This window comes from Prenolepis imparis, unplaced genomic scaffold, assembly GCF_030444845.1.
Source record: "Prenolepis imparis isolate NDT839.2.m4 unplaced genomic scaffold, iyPreImpa1.0 SCAF_1, whole genome shotgun sequence".
In the NCBI taxonomy this organism is placed as follows: domain Eukaryota; kingdom Metazoa; phylum Arthropoda; class Insecta; order Hymenoptera; family Formicidae; genus Prenolepis; species Prenolepis imparis.
Window position 1 is genome coordinate 20,540,825 of NW_028141159.1, and position 23,327 is coordinate 20,564,151.

General features: G+C 34.2%; 2 protein-coding genes across 5 annotated transcripts in view; one reads left to right on the forward strand and one right to left on the reverse strand.

Annotated features, from left to right (window-relative positions):
- Positions 1 to 23,327, forward strand: part of 5-ht7 (5-hydroxytryptamine receptor 7) — a 114,392-nt gene that overhangs the window by 80,558 nt on the left and 10,507 nt on the right. For 2 of the 4 annotated variants that reach the window (XM_083037074.1, XM_083037077.1), the window contains one exon: positions 22,730 to 22,774. The exons of the other annotated variants lie outside the window; for them this stretch is intronic. In XM_083037074.1, the coding sequence (XP_082893200.1) occupies positions 22,730 to 22,774 (45 nt within the window). The remainder of the gene's footprint in view (positions 1 to 22,729; positions 22,775 to 23,327) is intronic. 4 annotated transcript variants of the gene reach the window in all.
- LOC145935620 (uncharacterized) overlaps positions 375 to 23,327 on the reverse strand; it is a 39,525-nt gene continuing 16,572 nt past the window's right edge. The window contains exons 3-5 of the mRNA XM_083037107.1: positions 15,552 to 16,096; positions 574 to 831; positions 375 to 422 (exon numbers count right to left, since the gene is read on the reverse strand). Of these exons, the coding sequence (XP_082893233.1) occupies positions 15,921 to 16,096 (176 nt within the window). The 3' untranslated portion in view covers positions 375 to 422; positions 574 to 831; positions 15,552 to 15,920. The remainder of the gene's footprint in view (positions 423 to 573; positions 832 to 15,551; positions 16,097 to 23,327) is intronic.

A 23,327-nucleotide genomic window follows, 5' to 3' on the forward strand; every position in this document is an offset into this window, starting at 1 on the left:
TTGCACGATTTGCTTATCTTATTTATTCGGAATTTCAAAGAATCTCTCGGCACGACAGTAATATCCGTCCATACTGTCGAGAGTAGCAGGAAATAACGAGTTTTTCTTTTCCCGAGGCGTGCAATCCGTTTAAATAAAGTCGGAATTGCCGCTGGACGACTGTCGACTTGAAGACATAAGTCACTCTAGTTTTATTATCGCTTGATTGACTTTCTCGTAAGAAAATCGAGTTCCGTCTACGAGAATTTCTTACATCTTATAATGAAATCATATTCAAAGAAAAAAAAGCGACGCATCTTATATTGATAAAGATTTACCGTGCATATCGTGCAAGATTACCGCTATAAAAATGTTATGAAATAAACAATTTCTCACTCACCAATACGTGCAATAGCAGAGTTGTAGTACACAGCACATTGATCCTGAAAACAAAATATTCAAATTATGTATATACATGTGTGTGTATATATATAATGCAAAATAAATTTCGCGGAGATAAAGCAAGTAATTTTATCAGTAGCAAATTAATAAATTAAATATATTATAAATTGTATTTATATTTTATATGCATACCTCACAGTTTTCCCGCTGTTGCCCGATGCCTCCCCGGGCCTCCTCCTCCTCTCTTGGTAGCACTCACGACACTCGCGAAAACACGAATAATTACGATCGCCCGACACTTTACACCGCACTCCCGACGCGACGCGTGAGACACACGCGTATTTCGCGCATTGCACTTGCAATGAGAAAAAACGATGCGAAAACTACGATCACACGAAGCAACGATCTATTCGGCACTCGAGAATCTCGCGCGCAGCTTATCAGTGCTACCTGTAATGACAAATAAAATACATATATTAGAGCAATCTTATTATTTTTTGCATTATAACATACATGTAAATTCTAGCTTACATATAAATATGTAAAAAATAAATTCAAGTAAATAAATTAAATTAAAATAATAAATCTAAGAATAAATATAGCTCCTAAAAATCGTTCTTCGAAACATCGCTTCGAAATATTGAGATTAATGGAACAAAAAAATAGTTTTAGTGTCGTCAGAGAGAACACAATTAATTTTCATAAAATTATACTTTATATATTATTAATGTCAACATTTTATTTTAATATTTGAAATTGCCATTTGGAACGAGATTGAGTGTCGATTGATTAAACGAGCGAAAATCCATATCGTAACGAGCTATATCTCTGATAATCGCGCGCGGCCGTTTGTTTACTCGATAAGAGAGCAAACACGATTCGCGCGTGTTTGTCCGTGATTGTCCGAGGGTATACAAGCTGTCTTAATTCTCTATATATGATCTATAAATGTCTACTAAAAACCCAACTACTATCGTTAACTATCGTTTATACGGCTATCTACCTCGTTATATCCAGCGAAATTTTGAAAGCGCTACCGGCGGATAATCAGCAAGAGATATGCACAAATATTATAGATAAGCAATCAATGTAATGAGCGTCGCGTTTGACGAGCGACGACGCAACTTCGTAGAACAAACAAGCATACATGGTTGCAAATGCGTTCTCGTGTGTGACGAGGATAAACGAGGAAAATTGAAAAACCGAGGCACACTAAAAGCCTCTGAAATGGGAACGGCGTCTCGTGTAATTCGGGGCGAGCCCCGTTGCACAAGCTGGCTCACTCTCTCTCTCCAACCACTCTATATGTAATAATATATTTATTGTTGTACCAGAGCCCTACCTATCCCTACCGACTATTATTACCGCTTTACATGAATACCATTACGGCGCGTTGTGTTAATAATGTCTCGTAATGGACACATATTGATCGGGCGCAATATTACGTAATATCACGGCAATGAATTGTTCACGAGAATGTTGCATTATGTCGTATTATTATCATCATGCCGTGTGTAAAATATTATACAAACAGAGAAACAAATATGTATAGTAAGTAACTGCATGTGCATATATGTATATCGCGTGCACTTATGTCAATGGTAAATTAATTTGTGTGTGCCGACCGAATTTTACGCGCGTAACAAGCGAAAAAGATTCTGCAAGATATATATATATATATATATATATATATATATATATATATATATAGAGAGAGAGAGAGAGAGAGAGAGAGAGAGAGAGAGAGAGAGAGAGAGAGAGAGAGACACGAATTTCGATTAATCAACAACGGTTGTTCAATTACGTAAATTTCACCGGCGATGACTATTAGATTCAATCAGGCGGCTTTTAAACTTTAAATGCGGTTAAGCGAGAGACTAACGAATGCACTTGTATCGCGTGTAATCACGCTCGAGAAAAGATTGGTAGGTAGGTAAAACCAAGTATTTTTACACAAATTAAACATATTTAATTAATGCGCGCGTGCAGAGTATTTCGTCGTCAAAATCATTCTTACGACAGCCATTTTCGATTCGTAATTATACGCGATTATTAATAATCGCGTTGACTTTAGCCCACGCTCATTATTATTTTATTTTACATCTCGATCGTTATTATTTCCTTCAAATACGATAATATGAAAGAACAAACGTTGGAAATGCGGGAATAAACTAAAAATTAACGTTAAATTGAAGACTCGTGACGTAAATCGAAATAATCGCAAATCTCATTACGACCTTTAAAGTATGACTGTCGCGAGTATAATATTGAGTTTGATTTAATTCATTGTAATGCAAAACACGTTTAACAACTATTTAATATCCCATATATTCCATTAATACTTGACATATAATGTCACATTGTACAATCAAAGTCGCGCTATCAGATCGGACCGAGATTAATCTTGCACGACGATAATAGTCGCATTATGACGATTAAATAATAATTCACAACTGTGCACATATGTATTTATTTATTGATTCTGTGTTAAAATATATTTTCCATTCCTTTGGATTTTCCATGCCAGCTTCTATTCTATTTATTCTCTTTTTATCCTCAGCATCTATCAATATCTTTAGCACCGCTAATAGATAAAATATCAAGTTCTCCATCGCTAAAGGGATTGCGTGAGAGTGCATTGGCGAGAGAAAGCTTCGATGCCCGAAGCAAATTGCCGATTACAATGCAATGTTTAACTCCAGTATACGTGACTATTCATTCTCAATTTCTATATAGGGGAGTACGGAATAAAGTACGTAATCTCTATAGAAATTTCATTCATTCTATACCTTTATTACTCCCCCACATTGCCTAAATTATCATTATTTTTAGAAAAATGCTTCAATTATATTAATATAAAAATTTTTTATCTTTCTCCAAAGAATATAACAAAAAATATCATTAACCTGCAATTCTAACCTGCTCATAGTGCAACGTAAATCTAGAAAATCGAGAAAATCAATTATTTAATTTATTTATAACGGAATAATTTTTCTATGATAGAGTATAGATTATTTACATAGACTGTAATATATAGCAAATGTGATTATATTGATAAAGTTCAATTGTATTTCTAATTCGCGATATACTAATCGTAAGATTATATATATAATTCCAAGAAAATGATAAATATTCCGAATACACATTATCTCTCTTTCTCCGTTCGAGAACGGTTTAATTCGCGAATTTTATTGCGCATAGTTATTTGGCGCAATTTCACACGCATTTATACGAGATATGCACACCTAAATATATGTATATATACAAACTACTATGGAAATAAACGATAAACGTACATTCGCCTGCATCCGCGGTGATAACGTCAAACATCACAATGTCAACGCGTTGAAATGTCAGTCGAATGCTGCGACAGGTTGTAAAACACGAGCGTACGAATTCTTCGAAAACTCACTCGAGCAAGTTTCGAGTGACTGTCATCAGCAGGTGATCGCTGCGGTCAAGCTTTTTAGCGGGTCTTCCGACAGCCGAACGTGGCCGATATATAACAAATGATTTTGTCCTCGCCTGCGATTTATGGCGCGTCATAAAAAGATCCCGCCGGAAAAACCGTCATTTGACACGCGCTAATTTTTTTGTCGATCACTCTCACGCAATTTCTTGTCATCATTTAGCTGCCACAAAGGGAGAGAGGGAGAGAAAAAGGGAAAAGCGAAATAGAGAGAGAAATGGTAAGAACTATAACGCGATCGTAGAACGAGCGTCAATGACACATTGATCGCGCCAATAGAAGGCTAAGTTATTATGCGCGACGTACATTGATTACCAATCAATATTTAATCACCGGCTATTCACGGCAAATTTATGAATAACTCATACCTTAGGTTATATAGGTACGTGGCCCTACGACCCAATATTGTACATCAATATATAATTATTTACTCGCCACGTTTGTCGATAAAGTTTGCCCGCGCGTCAACTACTCGACTATTGTCTGCAACTATACTTGAATCTATACATATATGGAAACTGTAATATATTCCCAGTCTCGTAGTTTAATGTTACGTAATAAATCACTAGATACGGCAGACATAAATGCACAGTTTCCAGTAACTTGTGCAATGTGGTTTGTCCAACGCGCAAAAAATTTTATATTTTCTTTAGCTTGTGTTAGCAAAAAACACTACTCATAAAACAGTTTTGAGATAAAGATAAAACAGAGAAAACGAATAAAAACTGTTGCGAACTTTCCAGATGCTCGCGATGTGATTTTCTTTCGTATGATTTTATTACCGTAATGAATCACGACTCTAGATTGTATTCGATGAATTCTTATAAGGATTCCAGAGAGTGACTAAGGCTTTATCTTTCCTCGCTTAACAAATGCTCAAAAATATATTTTATACGGCTGCTAGTGTCATGCTGATATCGTTAAAATGACACGTTTAACAATAAGTGTTAGAAAAATGCTGCTATGTATTTAACAATTTATTTTCTTATAATATATAAAAATTAATTTTATATATATTTTCAATATATGTATAATGCACAAAATTATACGTGAATTAATCAATTATATTTTATTGCAAAATCAAATATTGTAAATAGATAATAATTCTTTTTATCATAGAGAGAAAAAATATATACATCGTATTAATGATATTATTACGTAAAAATTATATGTTGTTATAATTATACAATAAAAAAATTATATTCAAATTAAAATTAAAAAATTATATTCAAATTTATACGAATTATATATGTTGTATAGATTAAAATTATATATATATATATAAATTTCTTGAAATTCAATACAGTATTAAAAATTAAAATGAATGAAATGTAATACAGTATTTTGGAAAATACTGTAATAAATGATACTATTCATATTTGGGATATGTTGAAACAAACTGAAACAATAGTGCCAGATGACTTTCAAGCGCTACCCGTTTGTGAACAACAAACAAATGAATAACTACGTCCACGATTGGGGATGCTGGAAGCGGAAAGCGTTAAAGAGCGCAAAAATGATCGGCTTACAATTCGCGCTAGAACAATAACAAGCTCGAGAATTGTATGTGCAGTTAAAGGTCCGGAGGATATGTCGGGATCCCCGGTGCGACGCGGCGCGCCATCGATCGATTTGAGTCACTGACTGTACCAGTCGCGCGCTGCAAATCGCGTTTGATCGTATTTCGCCGACGACTTTAACGCTGCCACCAGCCGAGCCCTCGGATACAGTTCGACGCCGCAGCGGAGCATTGAATGAAAAAAAAGAAAGAAAAAAAATTGACGTGATTGACATTGATGCTACATCGCGATACACAACGTGTCGATAAGATCGGATTGAAAACTTCGAAAAAAATCGAAATTTTCGGCGAGAAACAGTTTTGCGAAGACGGAAAAGTCCCCACGCGTCACGAACGCGATGGCTCGAAATGAAACGTCGCCACGCATGAATGATTTTATTTACGCATGAATTACGCAAGCTCTTACTAGGCGAAACTCATTAGCGAGCAAAGTTCCTAATTAATAAACCAAACGCGTATAAAAAAGAAATTGCCGAACAATCAAGACACTCTGTAATAATTGTGTTAATAATTCGTTCGATAATTAATATTATTTTCCATTGTATTCGCAACGCGAAACAATACGCGTATTGATCGAGTTGCAAAAGTTGTGAATCGAAGAGGATAATAACTGAAGTATAGCATAACATGAAAGCCACATGCTGAACAAATTTCAGACGAACAACTGAAGAAGTTTATAAATCATTCATGACATTCGCCATCTTTCTCTTTACACAGTTCTTTAAGTTATTTTTTAATACCTTCTTACCATCTAAGAAAATACGAGAATTTTTAATCGAGATAAAACCAAACTTGTACCTACATATATTCTATCTGCTATCTACTTGTATACTTATATTCATAACCAAATATATTTATGAAATAAAAATTAACAAATTCTTTTATAAAACGTAACGTCTGAAATAGCTGATAATGAGTTATTCGAATAATTCGAATTATAAAAATTGTAGTAATACTATTATATTTGATTACAAAAATATACTCAATTATTTATTCTAATTTATATTTCAGTCGTTTTTATAGATTACTATATTCTCTAATAATATATAATATATAAATATATATGTATAAAAATACATAAAATTTATATTATTTTACGTTCTAATACAGAGACAGAGAGAGAATCTAATATTATTATTATACTATAACACAATCTATTATATTTTGATAGAATATGTGTTAACGCATTTTAAATTCAATTAAATTTTGAAATATACTTTATCGTTATTCATCAACTTTTCAACTACGCGAGAAAGTTTTATCATACTATATTATCCAGTGCGATTTCTAACGAGAAAAGAAGGAAAACGTTCTTGCAAGAAGATCGCTAAGAAGTTAGTACCGAAGGCAGTACCGAAAAGGGAGCAAGTTTTACCTACATGAAATCTTAGGGAGCGAAGATGTAGCCAATAAAAGGTTGGAGTTAAACAGAATAAGAGGTCATTAGAGGAAAACGCGCGCGAGGGGAAACGAGTGTGACAGTTTACCTTTTTATTACCCTCTCAAGTCGTAAACTTACGTCCGTCCTCTCGTTACATTTTATATATATACACACATATGTATGTGTGTTTCACATTCGCGATGCAACAATAATACGTTCTAATATCCGTTTCATCTATGCCTCGTTGTTTACTATATACTTTTTGAAATCCCGTCGAGGAAGAAAGAAAAGAAAACGAGAAAGAGAGTGAGGGGAAAGGAGTAACTAATCTTTTATCCAGAGATAAAACTCGGCTAGAGAAACGAGAACGGGAACTAATTATGCAGCGCGTCTCTCGTGAATCAGATGACGGCGGGTTTCAGAGAGAGAGAGAACGGGTATCTTCGATAGCGGAATTCGATAGCGTAACGTTTCAATTAGAATAAGATACACCATGAACGGAACGGTAAGGCAAGAAGAAGGAAGAATACCGCGAAAGCACGAAAGCTTCTCGGGGTGTGTTCGATAGCCGCTATCGATGCTTTCGCATCGCAACCGACCGCCTTGGCGTGCAACTTTCATTTTCTACGACGAACAACTCGCCTATCTGCACGAGCGAATCGAAATGAAAGCGTACCGACCCTGTTTCCACGATTCTTCCCTTTTCCCCCGTCTCTTCCGGCCCTTCGCTTTTCCTCTCTAATAACCGCAAACCCGGGACCGAAGTTTGCCGGGTGCGCTCGCGCGACAGATGCAGAAAATTGCAGTTAAATCGCGTGACCGCGCGAGAGCGAGTTGGTGGCTCCGCTTTCGAGGGTGTAAAACTTGATTCTTTTTCGTCCATCCGGAAAAGTCTTCCTTGGAGAAAGCTCGCCCGCTATTTGTAAGTTCATTTTCGACGCGGCGACTTTTAATCGGCTCTCCGAGTTATTTAAATTTCGCTGCTCACTCGACTGTTTATCTACAATCGCCTTTTATAAATTTCACGCTTGTTTCACGCGGTTTTTGAAAATCGTTTGAGATAATTATTTTCCATGATATGTGAATTGTATTTTTTTGTTGTTTGCATTAAATAAATATAATTATACACATTTACATTAGTGAGATTTATCTAAATATAAGATTTTTATTTAATATGAAAAATACAATTCACAATGGAAAAATGTGTAATAATATAATATAATTAAATTTGTTAATTATATTTATAAATCAAGTTTGAAGTTGAATATATTTCTGTTTATATGCGAATTCACAATTATTTTATTTTCTTGTACACATTAAACATTCGTATTTAATACTATATAACATGGATAAAACTTTGTGGTAACAACTCTCTGTGTGTATCATTTGATTAATTAAGCCTAAATTAATTCCTGTTGCTATTTCTCCCGCTTGCGAATCTATAAAGTCGCTGCTGATCCGAGATAAAAAGGCCTCATTTGGCCGAAATTTTCACATACCGAGAGACATTATCGACAAAATAATTATTCGAGTCTAATAAAGCCGAAAAATCGGCAAATAAATAGAGAATGTCTCTCGGTATGTGAAAATATTTTATCCGCGAAATATATATATATATATATATATATATATAGACTCGAATAATTATTTTGTCGATAAGTCCGCGAGAATGGCGGGGGAGAACCGCAGTGCAACGTGTAATCCGACTGCTACGGTCAGCGGTGGATTAACGAAGATTAACGATATCCAGGACGCTACCTGAGCCGCAGCTCGCGCTCCTCTCTCCATTCCGTTTGATAGCGAAATATTGTTTTAATATGGATCGCGCCGGTAAAGTCACCGTAGCGCGAATTAACGTTAACCGTTTTGCTCGTTGCATTACGCGCGCGTTGGTTTATCGCGAATTCGCGGCTCGAATTACTCGGGCTGCTCGTAGAAGCGAAGAGGAATTTCGTCCAATCATCCGCGACACATCGGCGCGCTGCAAATTACAATTCGGATAAATTTACCTCGTTACGATCATGATCCAAGGTCGCTATGTGAAACGCTATTTCGCATCGCTAGTTACACGAGATTTAATTATTATCATGCCAGCAGGGCGCCGCGTTTACGGATTGCTACCGCAGGTATCGTGCATCACGCTACGCGGCTTGGAAATTATCATTGATAGATATCGTGAAATTCTCGGAGGCTTAAATCGAGATAAAACACACGTACATGATATTATTGTCGATATTATTATTCAAATTATTATATATATATTTGTTTTCGAGACGAATATTCTGTATTCTACTCGAAAAAAATTGACGATTGTTAATATTATTATTTTTACAACATTATTATTAATATTATCGAATTTCTTCGAGTATTTTGTCGATCCGAGATAATTAAATCTAGCGGCTAATCGCTTTTATGTAAAAGCTCGATAATGCATGATCTCTCTCAAAAGTTCGCGGGGTATAAAATAAAAAAAAGAATTTTAACCGGACGGGTATGCAGACATTAAAAACTGACATTAAAAATCGATAGCCGGGTTATTTAAAAAAATAGGTCAATATATGCACGCGCGCGCGCGCGCATATATCGTCGACGAATGTAAATACGGAACGTGTAATTGACACATGAAAACAACGAGGATGGATTCGGCGGAAATATCGTAATATTAAAATATCGAGTGCGCGCGTAATGCGAAGAACACGCCAATCGAGAGAAAAAAAAAAAATTAATCGCAACACACGGTGTTTCCAATCGATCGAATCACGTGTATGGAAACAGCTAATAAAAATTTAAATAAAATAAAAAAAAAATTGAATGAAAGAGAGAAACATACAATGCGCAATATCAATCGCATGGCGCGTGGTTTTTATATCATCACCGGTTCGCTTATTCCCCCATACGTTACACGACAATGCATCAAAGCGTACGTCAATTGCATCCACGGATATCGGTATCGAGTGGAAGCTGCTTCCAATTAGCCGACGCTACAGTGCTTTCTACCTCAGATTGCGAAACACGAAACGCTTGCTAGAGCGGGGTTTCATACACGAAATCCCCGGGAACGAGACCGGAAAACGGATGAGTCTGGAACGGTCAGAAACAAGCCGAAGCACAACGCCATTGTTATCGGATTGTACCTATCGCGCGAATCCTCTTGACCCCGAACTTTTCAAACGAATAGCAACACACTCTTTGTATCGTTTTGCGTGAATTAAACACAAAGTTAAATTACGGAGCTCGGACGTGATGGGAAACTCGCGGCGGCTAACGAGGACATTAAAGTTCTCGCACGTCTTTGTATCATAAAGGTTGAGAGCTTGCGTTTGTGTTTCACTACGTGCATAACACATATCTGCATTTTATACAAATATCGTTCGATCAAAAAATAGTTAAATAGTTTGATTAAGAATTCTCTATCAAAGAAATTTTTTACGTTATGCAATCGTTCTCAGATTTTTAATAAGGGTCGTTCTTTTCGATTTGTGTAATATTTCAATAATTATATATATATAATTATGCATTTTATAATATAAAACGCTGATATCGTAAAATATAACAATTTTTAATAATATAATATAAAAGAATTCTTTTTTAAAAAATATAATTGAATATCTATGTTAATTTTCCATGAAACTATTGGAGCCGCAACCTCCATCTAGAGAGAGACAGTCACGCGTGTAAAATAAAGTTAGATATCCGCGAGTTAAGGACCGGTTAACGAAGAAGAGTGCATCAGGAACGAAATTTGTGCGGAAACTGGATTCGCGCCGAGCTATTGCGTTCCATTAAACTCTGCCTCCGTTCTCGCTTTTCGTATCCGGCGGTTGTAATAAACGTCGTACGGAAACTTCATTCGTTGCTGTTTGCCGCTGCCACCGCTGCTGCTCTGCTGCTGCTACTGTTGCCATTACAGTTATCGAACGTCGCGAAAAGTCGACCCAGTTATAAAGGCCCGAGCAAACGCTGATCGCGTTTTATTAAAATGCTTTGTGCCGAATGATGCCGGTTTCGTGCAACGCGCGAGGGCGAGAAACCTATCAAACTTGGCGAACTTTAACGCGGTGATAGGGTGGGCAGATAGATAGATAGATGTATGTGTGTGTGTATTTTTGGAGAAACAAAACGCGATCGGAAATCGCGATTAACCGTTTCACGGCGTACGAAGGACGACTGTAAAAGGAAGGCTGAATTGTTTGAGGATGAAACTGGGGCACAATCAAATATACGATATCCGTTTGTTTTGGCGGCAAAGAAGAACAAGAGAATTATAATCGCTCGAAAGAGAATACGCCAAGAGAAGAGAAGAACGAATTATCTTTATTTAAAATCTGAGATATGGCGCACTGTGAAACATATAAAATATATAGCTCAAAATTCTCGAATTAGAATCCTGATTTTTACTATATAATATATTATATTTATTACATTAATTATTTTTTTCTTAATGATCATTAATTATAACTATAATTATTCTTTCATCCATTATGTTACCTATATATCCGATAATATATACTCCTTAACACAATCGTCGTCTTAAATAGAATTCTATCGTCTGTAATTTTCCCTACTTATACACACATTAGCCGTTTGCAAGCAGTTCACGTTTCTACTTGTACAACTGAAGAGATTATATGTTTTCACACGGCTATTCGTATATAAAGCGATAAGCTGTTCTTGCAGCGATACAGCGACAAAGTCTGCGACAGAGGATCGGAAATTTCTGCTGCGGGGATTTTTCAACAACAACATTCTCTCCTTAATTAATCCGTGGAGCAAGAAGAAACAGACATTCTCTTTCTCTCTCGCAGCAGCAGCCGCGGGGATTAATTTCGCTCGAAATCTAATTGCGTAATAATACCTTTCGAGTGCGAAAACGAGTTGCAATAACGTTTTGCTCTTAATGCCGCCCGATATAAAGAAAATGTTCTCTTTCGCAATGAGAGAGATGCCGCGTCCCGGGGAATCATTTCATCTCGTCGATCGGGAGAATGCGAGCCGCGCCAAGGTTACTATTCGCCCGTTCTCCGTTACATTGTCCTGGTGCGGCATTGTGGTATCGCAACTACTACTACGCCTCGCGTCGCCGCGAAATTTCGGTCAAAGCTGAAAGAGATATTAATCTACGTCACAAATGAATGGGTTTAACCCATCTATTTCCTGCCACCCCATCTTGCGCGCCTCTCGTCCCTTCGATTTCCCTTTCCCCCACGATCTGTCACGCGAGAGAAGAAGCGACGAGAATAACTCTTGTATAACCCGCTGGTGAACGCGAATATAAGGCGAGGGTCGCGTTATCGGAATGTGATGAAAATAGGGACCGCAAACTGCGCGAAAACAATATTATCAGCAAGGATTTATTACCGGGCGAATTATTTATCGATAAGGAATCACGCTAAGCTTTCAGAGAAACATTTCGAAATTCTGAGAAAGAAAATATGATATATAATATTTATTTAATATCTCTCCGATCAAATTTAACCTTTCCTCCACTCGATAAATATATTTTATTAGGAATATTAAATTATTATGAATATTATAAAAGTATAGTAATATTAAATTTAATAGATATTAAATATTAAATTTTTATTCATTTTAAATCATCTGTATGATTAAATATACATATATCTTGTGATTAAATATAAATGGAAGATTCTTGTATCGAGTTAGAATAATTGTATTTGTCAAGTTTCCGCAAAATCGTATGTTAATGTCACGAGAAGGAGAATATTACGTTAAAGCATAGAACTAGCGTGATATCCCGAATTATATCCCGTTCTCTCTCTGACTGAGTTGATTTACTACTACGAGAGCACCCAACTCGGAGAAGCTGCTGCTGCTGTTTCGCTATGCTATGCTATGCAGAATCTGATATACCTGCCATGTACGACTGTCATCGCAGTCTTCATTCTCAGATACAACACGCGGCGGAATTAAGAAAATTAAACAGATCACAGATACACAAATTCAAACATTATCATACTCTTTCAGCGCCTTTAGAGCCTTTAAATGTCTTAAGAAACAAAATAATTTAAGTGATAAAATCTTTGTTCCTTAATAAAAGAAGTATAAATTCAAGATCTTAAAAATCTTCGTTAAAAAATGTAAATTGAATGTCTTTATTTAAAAAAAAAAAAAACTTAATCTAGATTTAGAATTTTTATTTATTTAAAAAAAATTTCTATTTAAGAGAATCTCTACTTCTTAAGAAAAAAAACTAAATTTATAACTAGAGAAAAAATTTTAAAAGTATAATCTTTAATCTTTACTTCTAAAGAGTTAAAATTTAAATTACGCTTTATGAGACTAAGACAATATTAAAAAATGCTCTCAGATTTTTTAAATTTAGACTGTCATAAAGTAAAATTCGTAAAATTTCCTGATTTTCTTTTAGTATGGATATTATTGCGACACATTAAGGCTTGTCTAACGATTCTAAAAATGCTCCTCTTCATATTAAATATAATTTAGAAAAACTATATATGTATGTACATGTTACGTAAAATTAAAAAAGGCAGAAATTATTTCCATAATTGGACGAGCTTCTGGTACACTAGAAACAATTTCTAAAAATATATTCTCCGCTATAGTAAATGACTTCAGAATTATGTAAATGCTAAAAAATGAAAAAATTTACCTTCGCAAGTGCTTTCTTGCATAATTTTTAGCACAAGCGAAAGGATCACAGTTCAAGAATCTCGTCGACGTTTTCGCGCGCTGGCAAGAAGAAAATCGCGTTACATCAGTTCAACTTGGAACTCTTATCGTTACGGGATAAAATATCGGCTACGAGGTTCGACCGTTCGACCGTGAAAAAACGGGTCCGCGTTCCATCTGAAAGGGCAGCGCACACAGCGCATTTCGCTCTCGAACATCGTGATAAATTGACGGATTTGTAAAAAGTATATACGCGCCGAGTTCGCGCGCGATCTAGTTTTATATATCGCACGTTCTCTCTATATATATTATGTCGGGGAAAGATAGAGCGACGCGGAATTTTAACGCCGTGTCTTCTCCCCCATCTATTTCACCAGCTTGTCACTTCGCGCCCTCAAAGAAAATGCGTCGTGAAAGGGGACCCCGGGCCATTTCCATTGAATTGCGGTTTCAATCGCGTCCTCGTTCACAGGATAAATCGCCGCGATTAAAGCACCCACGCGAGCGATTTTGTCCTCGATAGCCCGTGACTTCTCTGATAATTCGCGGAAATAATAAACAAAGGACTTTCGTGTTTACGTAAATTAATATTCGAGGTATTGTAGCCGTTATAATAGTGACAAGTTTTTAATTATTATCTTTTATACACGTATAAAAGACACGTTTAAAATAATCCAAGAATAATCTTTCGAACATTGCTTATTGTATTTGACACATATATGTTAGACAACTTATAAAAATGTTATCTTATTTATATATCGTCAAGCACTAATGTTTCATTTTATATTTCTCTCTTTTCTCTCACATTTCTCAGTTATTTATTTTTATATATTCTTAGAAATGTATTTATAAAATAACGAGGGGTTGGTCACTGAGGTAATTTTTGTACAAGGGCTAGGTAATTCAGCGGCAATCCAAAGGAAATTTTGCGCAATCCAAGGTAATTTTTGGTAATTCTAAATAATCTTTAGCATTCTCAGGTAATCTTGGATAATTTAATAGGAAATCTAAGGTAATCTTTAATTTTTGAACTTAGTGAACGTCATTGATGAATTGTATCTTTTTACAATAATATATATATATACATTTGCAGTCGATTTTTAGAGTCGACGCTTCGTAAAAACGTGCTTTTTTATAATTTAAGAATTGTCGTTGTTAGGTTTTCGCGGTACCACGTCTTTCTCTCTCAGGCCACAAACACACGAGCATTTAAAAATTGCGAAATGCATTCTTATCTACAACTTTTGATAAGCCATCGTCACTTAACGGTAAAACAAAACCTATATTACAATTTTCATGTATTGAATATTCTGCCGGTAATTCCGGTATTATTTTCATTTTTACCGCACTTTATTTTTATGGATGTGTATTGCAAAGAAAACAACTAACAGTAACAAAAATTAAATTTTCATTCCCAACATTTTTAAAAATATTTTTAAAATATATCAAAAAAATTTTTTTTAATGTTTTAAAATAAAAAAAATGTTTACTGTTTACAACAAATCAATTAAAATATATATAAAAAAAAATTCTTTAAGAATAATTTTAAATTAAAAAAAGGGAATATAAAATCGAAGAAGATATCATTCTAAATTCTAAGTATGATGGGCATAATTTGTATTAGGTAATCTTAAAGTAATCTGAGGTAGTATTAGGTAAACTTAAGTAATCTGAGGTAATTTAAAGGTAATCCGTATCAAGGGTAATTTTGTATATATATACAAATACTATAACCACTAGTGACCAACCCCTCGTAAAATAATTAACTTTTAAATCGAAACATTATACTTGATTGAATTACATTTTCTATATATTTCTTACTTTCTGGAAAAAAAAACTACGTGCAATAAATAATAAAGAAATAATTTAAAATATAAAATTTTCTTTAAAAAAATATATATTTAAAATATGTATAAACAAAACGCATAAAATATATGTATAGTAAATAATTTTATACATTCTATAGTTAATTTAGAATCTCCAAAAAAGTATATTTATTGCATAAACTATATTCGAATTGCAGATCACCGTTTAATATCACAAACTAATGTTTCGACTTAAAGGTTAGAAAAATGTTTACATGGACTCACTCTTTATAACGACGTAGCCGATGAATCTCCCTTGATGATCCTTTGACGCTCCTTCCAGTCCTCGATACATTCCTCGATACCTCGTCACACACTCGCGATTCGCGAAATATGATACGAGAGAACCACTACATACGCGCGCGTTTATAGGAATATATATTGCACCGTTTCGACGAAAGCGGCGAGAAATTCAGCCGAACGTTCTCGATTACATGTTACCATCACAACTGTACGGATTAATGACGCCGAAATTCATAGATACATACACACGATCGCCCGTAAATACTGATTCGGCACTCCCGGTATCCGCGCTTATCTCGAATTGGCTGCAAAACTCCGATCGCGGCGGCCAGCGGCCATCATGGCGGACCATCATGGCGGACGAGCGATGATTACTTCACGAATATCACGAGCGAACAGGATCATTGTCCCTCTTATCCCGACAATGCTCCTTTCATCGCGTATCCCGATGCTCCTTTCGATGTTCCTCGATATTCCCTGATATTCCTCCTTTCCGCGTCTGCTTTGGTGGTGCTGGACGACAAGCACTGCAACATGAAGGAAATATGCACGATGATGAAGGATCAACAAAGTGAATCCGCCGAATTAATGGCTTAGATCGCGAAATTGACGAATATCGATATACGCATATCATTGTGAGCTGCACGATGATATGCGTAGCATTATTATATACGTACATCGAGAGAAGATTGCCTGCTGCTAACGCACTATCGTACGCATCGGCGAGGAAGTAAGGAGCAAGTAAAAACACGTGTGAAGTAAGCAGCGGTCAAGACATGACTGTGGGAGAAGGGGGGGGGGGGGCAAGCACGACGCGAACTATCGGCGCTAATAGAAAATTCGTCGAATCATGTGATTGGCTCATTTTCTAATGCGTTTGGCGCGTCGATTAAAAAATTCGATTCTTTATTCCACCTGTTATCAATTAGTCAATTAATTATATAATGAGTATATCATACGGGAAGAAAATGATGAAGACATTAAAATATTATATCTTTGGACAACAAACGACATAACACAGTCGCACACAGCAGGATTAATTACGTGGAATAAATTTTTTATTTTTAATTTTAATGGATTTTTCAATTATATATATATATATATATATATATATATATATATATGTATATAGGTATGTGTATTCTTAAATAGTTTTCTCTGTTAAAAAATATAACTTGTACGTGATAATTAAAAGAAAACGCAATATTATATCAAATTAAAACCTATTGATATTTTTGTACAATATATGCTCACATAAAATATTTGTTTTAGTTATTGCATGGGTTTTATAAAAAAATTCTTAAAATATAGATTCTATGAAATGCTTCGGCGTGCGCCAGTGAAAAATTAATAAGAATATGATCCATAGCAAAATATCATTTATATATGTATGTATATTGTAGGATAAATTTTTATAATAGATTTCCACACTTATTCTTAAATACTTTTCTCTTTCTTAAAAATATTTGTACATGATAATTAAAAGGAAAAGAAATGTGTTTTTAAAATTCCACTGATATTTTATATATTAAAAACTATATTGTTTGTACAAATTATTAAAACATTATTTTTATACAATGCACAGAGAGAATTTTCTCTTAGAATTTATCTTGAAAATCATGGTAATCGTGGGACAATATGGTATGGAAAGAATTTTATGACAATTTCTCTGATTAATATTTATCACAATAAAAAATATAATATCTATTACAATAAAATATGTTTGATTAATTTTACTATGCAGTTTAATAAAATTGATCAAACATATTTTATATTTTATTCTGATAGATATTATTATTTTTATCGTGATAAATATTAATCAGAGAAATTCTCATAAAATTCTTTCCATATCATATTGTCCCACGATTATCATGATTTTCAGGATATAGAATCTCTCATTGTGCTCATATAAAATATTTGTTTCAATTATCGCATGAGTTTTAAAAATATTAATCTATTTATATTATATAATAATTATATAATTAATATTAATATATAAAATATTAAATATTCTTAAAATATGAATCCTATAGAATGCTCTGGCACTGACAAAGAGTTAATAAGAATATTAGAAAATGTTATTAAAATAAATTTGAGATTAAAGTATTAATTTTAACGTTGATATAATTATATTTTATCTCAATATCGAAATTCAATCCGATTGTGGTATGTTCTCAATTTTTCACGTCTCTACGCGATGTGAAAGAATTCGTAACATAAGATGATACAAACATTAATTATATTATCGTTAAAAAAATATTGTTAAAAGTCTGTCTTATTATAAAATATCGTTAAAAAATTATTTTCAATTTTAATTAATTTTTCAATTAATTAATTAATTTGTATCTTATATCTACACTATTGTATCCATCAACTGCATTATTAAATGAATCAAATTCAAAACTCATAGCCGGTCACATTTGGTGCTAAATGCGCGGCGAAAATACGAGCTTCAATGTGTCGCAGGTGCTCTCGCATTTATAATGTCACGAAGTCTATTGCTTTAATGGTTTCGTCTTGGGAGAAGAGAGAAGGAAGCACGGCAGCTTATAGTTGGATTATTCATGTCAAACTTATGATACGTTATTACGATACGTTGAGACGTTTATTCATATTCCCGCATTTTCCTCGCATATTTTGATCCTGTCAACGATAATGGCAATAAAGAATTTGTTCTTATCTATTCTATTCTTATCTATTCTAACATAAAAGATCGTAATAAATTTATCGATCGCATAGAATTCGATTCGCAATTGTATAAACAGAAAAGTTTCCCTCAGGCGAGAACAATTCGTTTCTGCGTGATACTTGAAACCTTTAAACGCGTGAAACAATTTTACACATGAAGGATTACGAAACCCTCGCTTTTTAATTCAGATAAGACCGTCTCCCCATTCGCAAGTCAACCTGCATTTTAAATCAGTCTAAGGGATATATGATGAAAAAAAGTATGAGTTTATTCCAAAAGGATCCAAAAAATATGAAAATAAAATAGTAGAAATATGCGTCTATATATAAATTGTTAAAGAAATAGAAATTTTAGCACAATAAGCTTAAATATAATAATAAAATTTAATAAAAATAAGATAAAAGAGCAAAACGAATTAAATTTGATAATTACTACAATGCAAAAGAGTACGTTTTCTTTTTCATTCGTCGAAAGAAGAAAAATATCTTACAAATGGACCATTTGCACGGACAGTTACGTCGGGTTCGGCTCGACCATAAACTCCAGACCCCAAGAGACGAATGGTCTCATAGAGAATCCCTCCTCTCTTTTTCACCTCTCCCTTTCTATCAAGCTCTGCTTCCAGCTTCCAACACATCGACTGTACACAGTCAACAGTCGATGAGCGCGAGGTGCGGAAGGCTGCGGCGGCAATCGCTCTTTATTGATCGATGCGTGCATTCGCGCAGTGTACAGAAATGGCCATTACTGAAACCGTGGAGCACATATTCTACTACGAGCACGTGCACACAGCCGTTACATCCCGATCGCATCCCGGGGTTTTTTTTTTTTTTTTTTGACCACCGAAATAGCATCTCATCCATTTCCCGTCCCTCGCTCCGCGAATCGGGAAATCTCGTTTATTTAAACGCGACATTCTCAAATGTTCGAGCTTGTTGATATACCGACGATCAGACACGATCGCCACGATTTCACGGATAATCGCCTGCTGCAGACACGCCGCGGGCAACGTTTCGCGTTTGTACGACAAATTACACTCCACGACGAGCACGGGAGGATCGGGAAATCTCGCGGCCAACAGGCGGCTGTTAATTACACACTTAATGATCGCAAATCAGAATTAAACGCGTCCTGGAACGAGATAATTGTTTTAGTCACGGGTCTCTGGCATCGTAATCAAACATCGATTGTAAATTTATCAGATTTTTATCTAAATATATATGTATATATAAAATTTATAAATATGCATTATTTTTATAATTTCTTTATATATAATGTTTAATTATTTTATGGAAAAAGATTTTCTTTTTCGAGAACATGATATTTCTAAATGTAAAATTCATGTATTTTTGTCATCTATACAATTCTACAATTTTATTGATGTTACACGTAATTATTCTCCTCATTGTATATAATGTATATTATAATTAATATATAATTTATATTTATCTAAAATTCGATAATAAATTTACTGTAAAAATAAATATTTAATAACGATGCCATTTTCCAAGATATGTTTGTATCATAAAAAATAAAATATAAAATAAATAATTTCTATATGTAATTATTTCTTTAAAAAAGAAACAAAAAGTAACTTTTATATATATATTTTTTTTTCAAACACGTATAAGACGAGGTAGAAAGTATACTGCCTCTTTAGACGTCAAAAGGAATTTCACCGCCTACATATAATCGATATATCATATACATTATATCCCGCCACAAAGCATCGATTTACATCACTTTGATGTTAAGTGACAATGCCATTATTCTCTCACACAATTTCTTCCGACGCGCTCTAAAAGCATAGCTGTGAGAAGACGACGCGCGTCGTATCCTTTTTCTCGCATTCTACTATCCACATTTTCAAATATTCAGATAGATGTATTCTCCATGAACTTCGGTTTAAAATCTTATGTGACGGAAATCGGATGCACATTCTTTCTCTAAATCGATACGGATCGATTCATGAATAATTTATGTGGAATAAAATTGAAGCGGAAAGCACGATAAAATATACACACAAACGAAACTATTTCTCTCAATATAAAAAGAAGCAACACAAAAATACAAAATGTTATACAAAATAGAAAAATTAGAATAATAAATAATTTAATAAAATTAGATAATTACAAAAAAATAGACAAAATTAGAAAAGATAGATATTCTATGTACGTAGTTAATATATATTTTTATAAAAAAATATCGTTGCGAAATATATGTATATTAATAAAATATATTAAACTTAATATATCTTTACATTAAATGTTAGCATATAAAATATTTTATCGACATTTTTTTCTCTTCTTGCGCGCATAAAATACATGTTATGTAAAAAAATGAAATAGATTAAAAAATGCAAAAATAATGTAAAAATTTATTTTTCAAAAATTATTGTGAAAACAATATTTTATCGAGGTAAATGCATAATGTTATACAGAAATTATAATACTAAAAGCGAGATTAAAAATTCTTTTCCTAAAGAGTTTCGCAAATATCTATACTATGAGTGAAAAATTTTCACACGAACAATCATAAATAAAATTCGAATTCGAATCCATCCCCGGCGGATAGAAAGTAATAAATATATTATTTTCGTATACTACACACTCCCGAAGCTCCCGATTCTGTTATTACGTATTCGTGCGGCAAATAACGCATGTGTATTGTTTATTGAAAACTTTGTTGAATCGGATTTAAATTTAATAACAGTTTTATTGTAATTACAGCGGGCAGACAACTGGTCACTCCTACGCGCACGACAACGTATCCTCTATAATTAATTTTAATATGTTACAACGAGGAAACGCAATAAAATGAGACAGAAAATATATTATATGTATTAACAAATGCGGAACAGCGCGCGTGTAATATTTATATACCGACCTTTAATTAGCTATGCTTATTGGAAAATGAGAATTTCGAGTGACAGTCATTTAATTTGCAATGTGAACGAACGTCGACAAAACATGCGGATAAAACATGCCAACAAAATATATTCCCTCGAATGTGTTCTCGAAATATAACCATATTCATTTATCTTATCATATATGAACGTTATACGCGGAAAAAAAAAAGAAATGGATTTTGATGCGTTATCTTTAATTAATTTTACATGTTCGCTAAATTTCATCCGACGTAATTCTAACTTTTATGTCTCTGTCACTTGTACTATTAAAATCTTTCCTCTAATCGATATTCGCGGATATATGATAAATCCTCCTAAAAATAAAAAAAATTACAAATATACGGCCTGTCGAATAAATTTCAGAGAGACGAAAGGAATTCTCTTTTAAAAACTTTTCAACTCGAACCACGTTAGCGAGAGAAGATTGATTGGTTCATCTTTACGAAGGCGAATAACGAACGTGCACGAGAATAGCGTATCCTATAAAACGAATTTTATAGGATACGCTACGGTACTGAAATTTCTCGTATTCGGGATTCGCACCATCGTCTATCACGCGGTGCATGACATCGTTATGTCGTAATGTCTCTCGCGAGCAATGTCTCTAAAATCAGTTAAAATCGTCGTCTTGCACTGTTACAACGATGCTCTTTCAGCTTCACGATAATGGACCGACGTAAAACAGGTGTCATCATTGTTAACGAGAGTCCTGACCCTGTTAAAACATAAACGTCTCCAGCGAAACTTACGACAGATGTGTGTGTGTGACCTTTTTTCTCTCTATATTTTAGAAATTTATATTTTAAATTCTAACTATATATTTCTAAATGTTATTTTTTTTGTAAAGCAGACTTTTAGGTCTAAAAATCAATTTGTGAAAAATTCTTCATTTTTAATACTTTATTAGTTCGAAGATATTATGCCACGGCATTTTTTTTTTATTGCGAAGGGAAAATTGACTCGAGATTGGCAGTCGCGGTTAAAAGGAAGGAAGAAGCACGGTCGATCCTCTGCGCATCTTCCCACGCGTACATCCCGGGCTGAAATTCTATAATCGAATCAAACCCTCTTTGTTCGGACACGAACAGCGCTCTTTCGTTCTATATTACACTTGCTATTCCCGTTCAAATGTAAAAATCCGCACGAAAAATCGCTTATGTCGTGAGCCCCAAATTGCATGAGTCACAACGGCAAGAGTAGTCTATATATACACACATACACACACAGACACATTCATATACCAGAGCCTAACGTATATACATAGCCGGATAATAGATTTATCCTAATTTCGTGCTAGATTCCCAATTTAATTTACGCAAGCTTTGGGGATTGCCTGTACGGGATTAGGTGGCTTATACATCAATCATTCGACTCTACGTCCTACGTCGCATGTCCGTTCGTAGATCTTCACGCGGTTATATATATATATATATATATATGATCTCCTTTTCCCTTCTCTCTTTCTCGCACCCGACCCTCTTCCGGTCGCATTATTTTATTTAATCGTATCAATAATAGGACCCGAGCCTCTGAAAGTGTTCGTAAAACACTTGTCTGTTGTAGATAAGATCGAAGGTACGTGCCGACAGGCTGGATAATTTGAAAATGGTAAGACATCTCTTCATCTACAAGTAGTTTTTTCTCTCTCGTTACGTTTATTGTTAGACAATGCTTTCGACAATGCTCTCGAATATTTTTTTCAATCGAGACATGTATACTTTCTCGATTATTCGCGAAACCGCGGAATTCTCGTATAACTGAACAGCAATTATTCACAGCTCTAGTTTTGTTATAATTTATTTATTGATTATTTAATTCCTTTGTTATTAATTAACATTTTTTAAATTCTAATTTCTTTGCTATAGTTTAATATTTTAAAATTTATTATAACATTTAATGTATTTTATAATTTATTTTATTATTCCTTTAATAAATTTAATTTATATATAATTTAGTTTAAAATTATTAACGCGACTAGTGTAACAATAAAATAGGCTAAAAGGCAAAACCTTTGCACATGCAAGTAGTGCTTTGCAGATGCAAAAGTCGTCTCAACGATCGCCTACTTTACGATGACCTGCGATCAAATATTTAACGAGCTTCCTTGACAAGACTGCTATTCTGAAACAGAACGTAGGGCGAAGTAACTGGTCGTATCGGG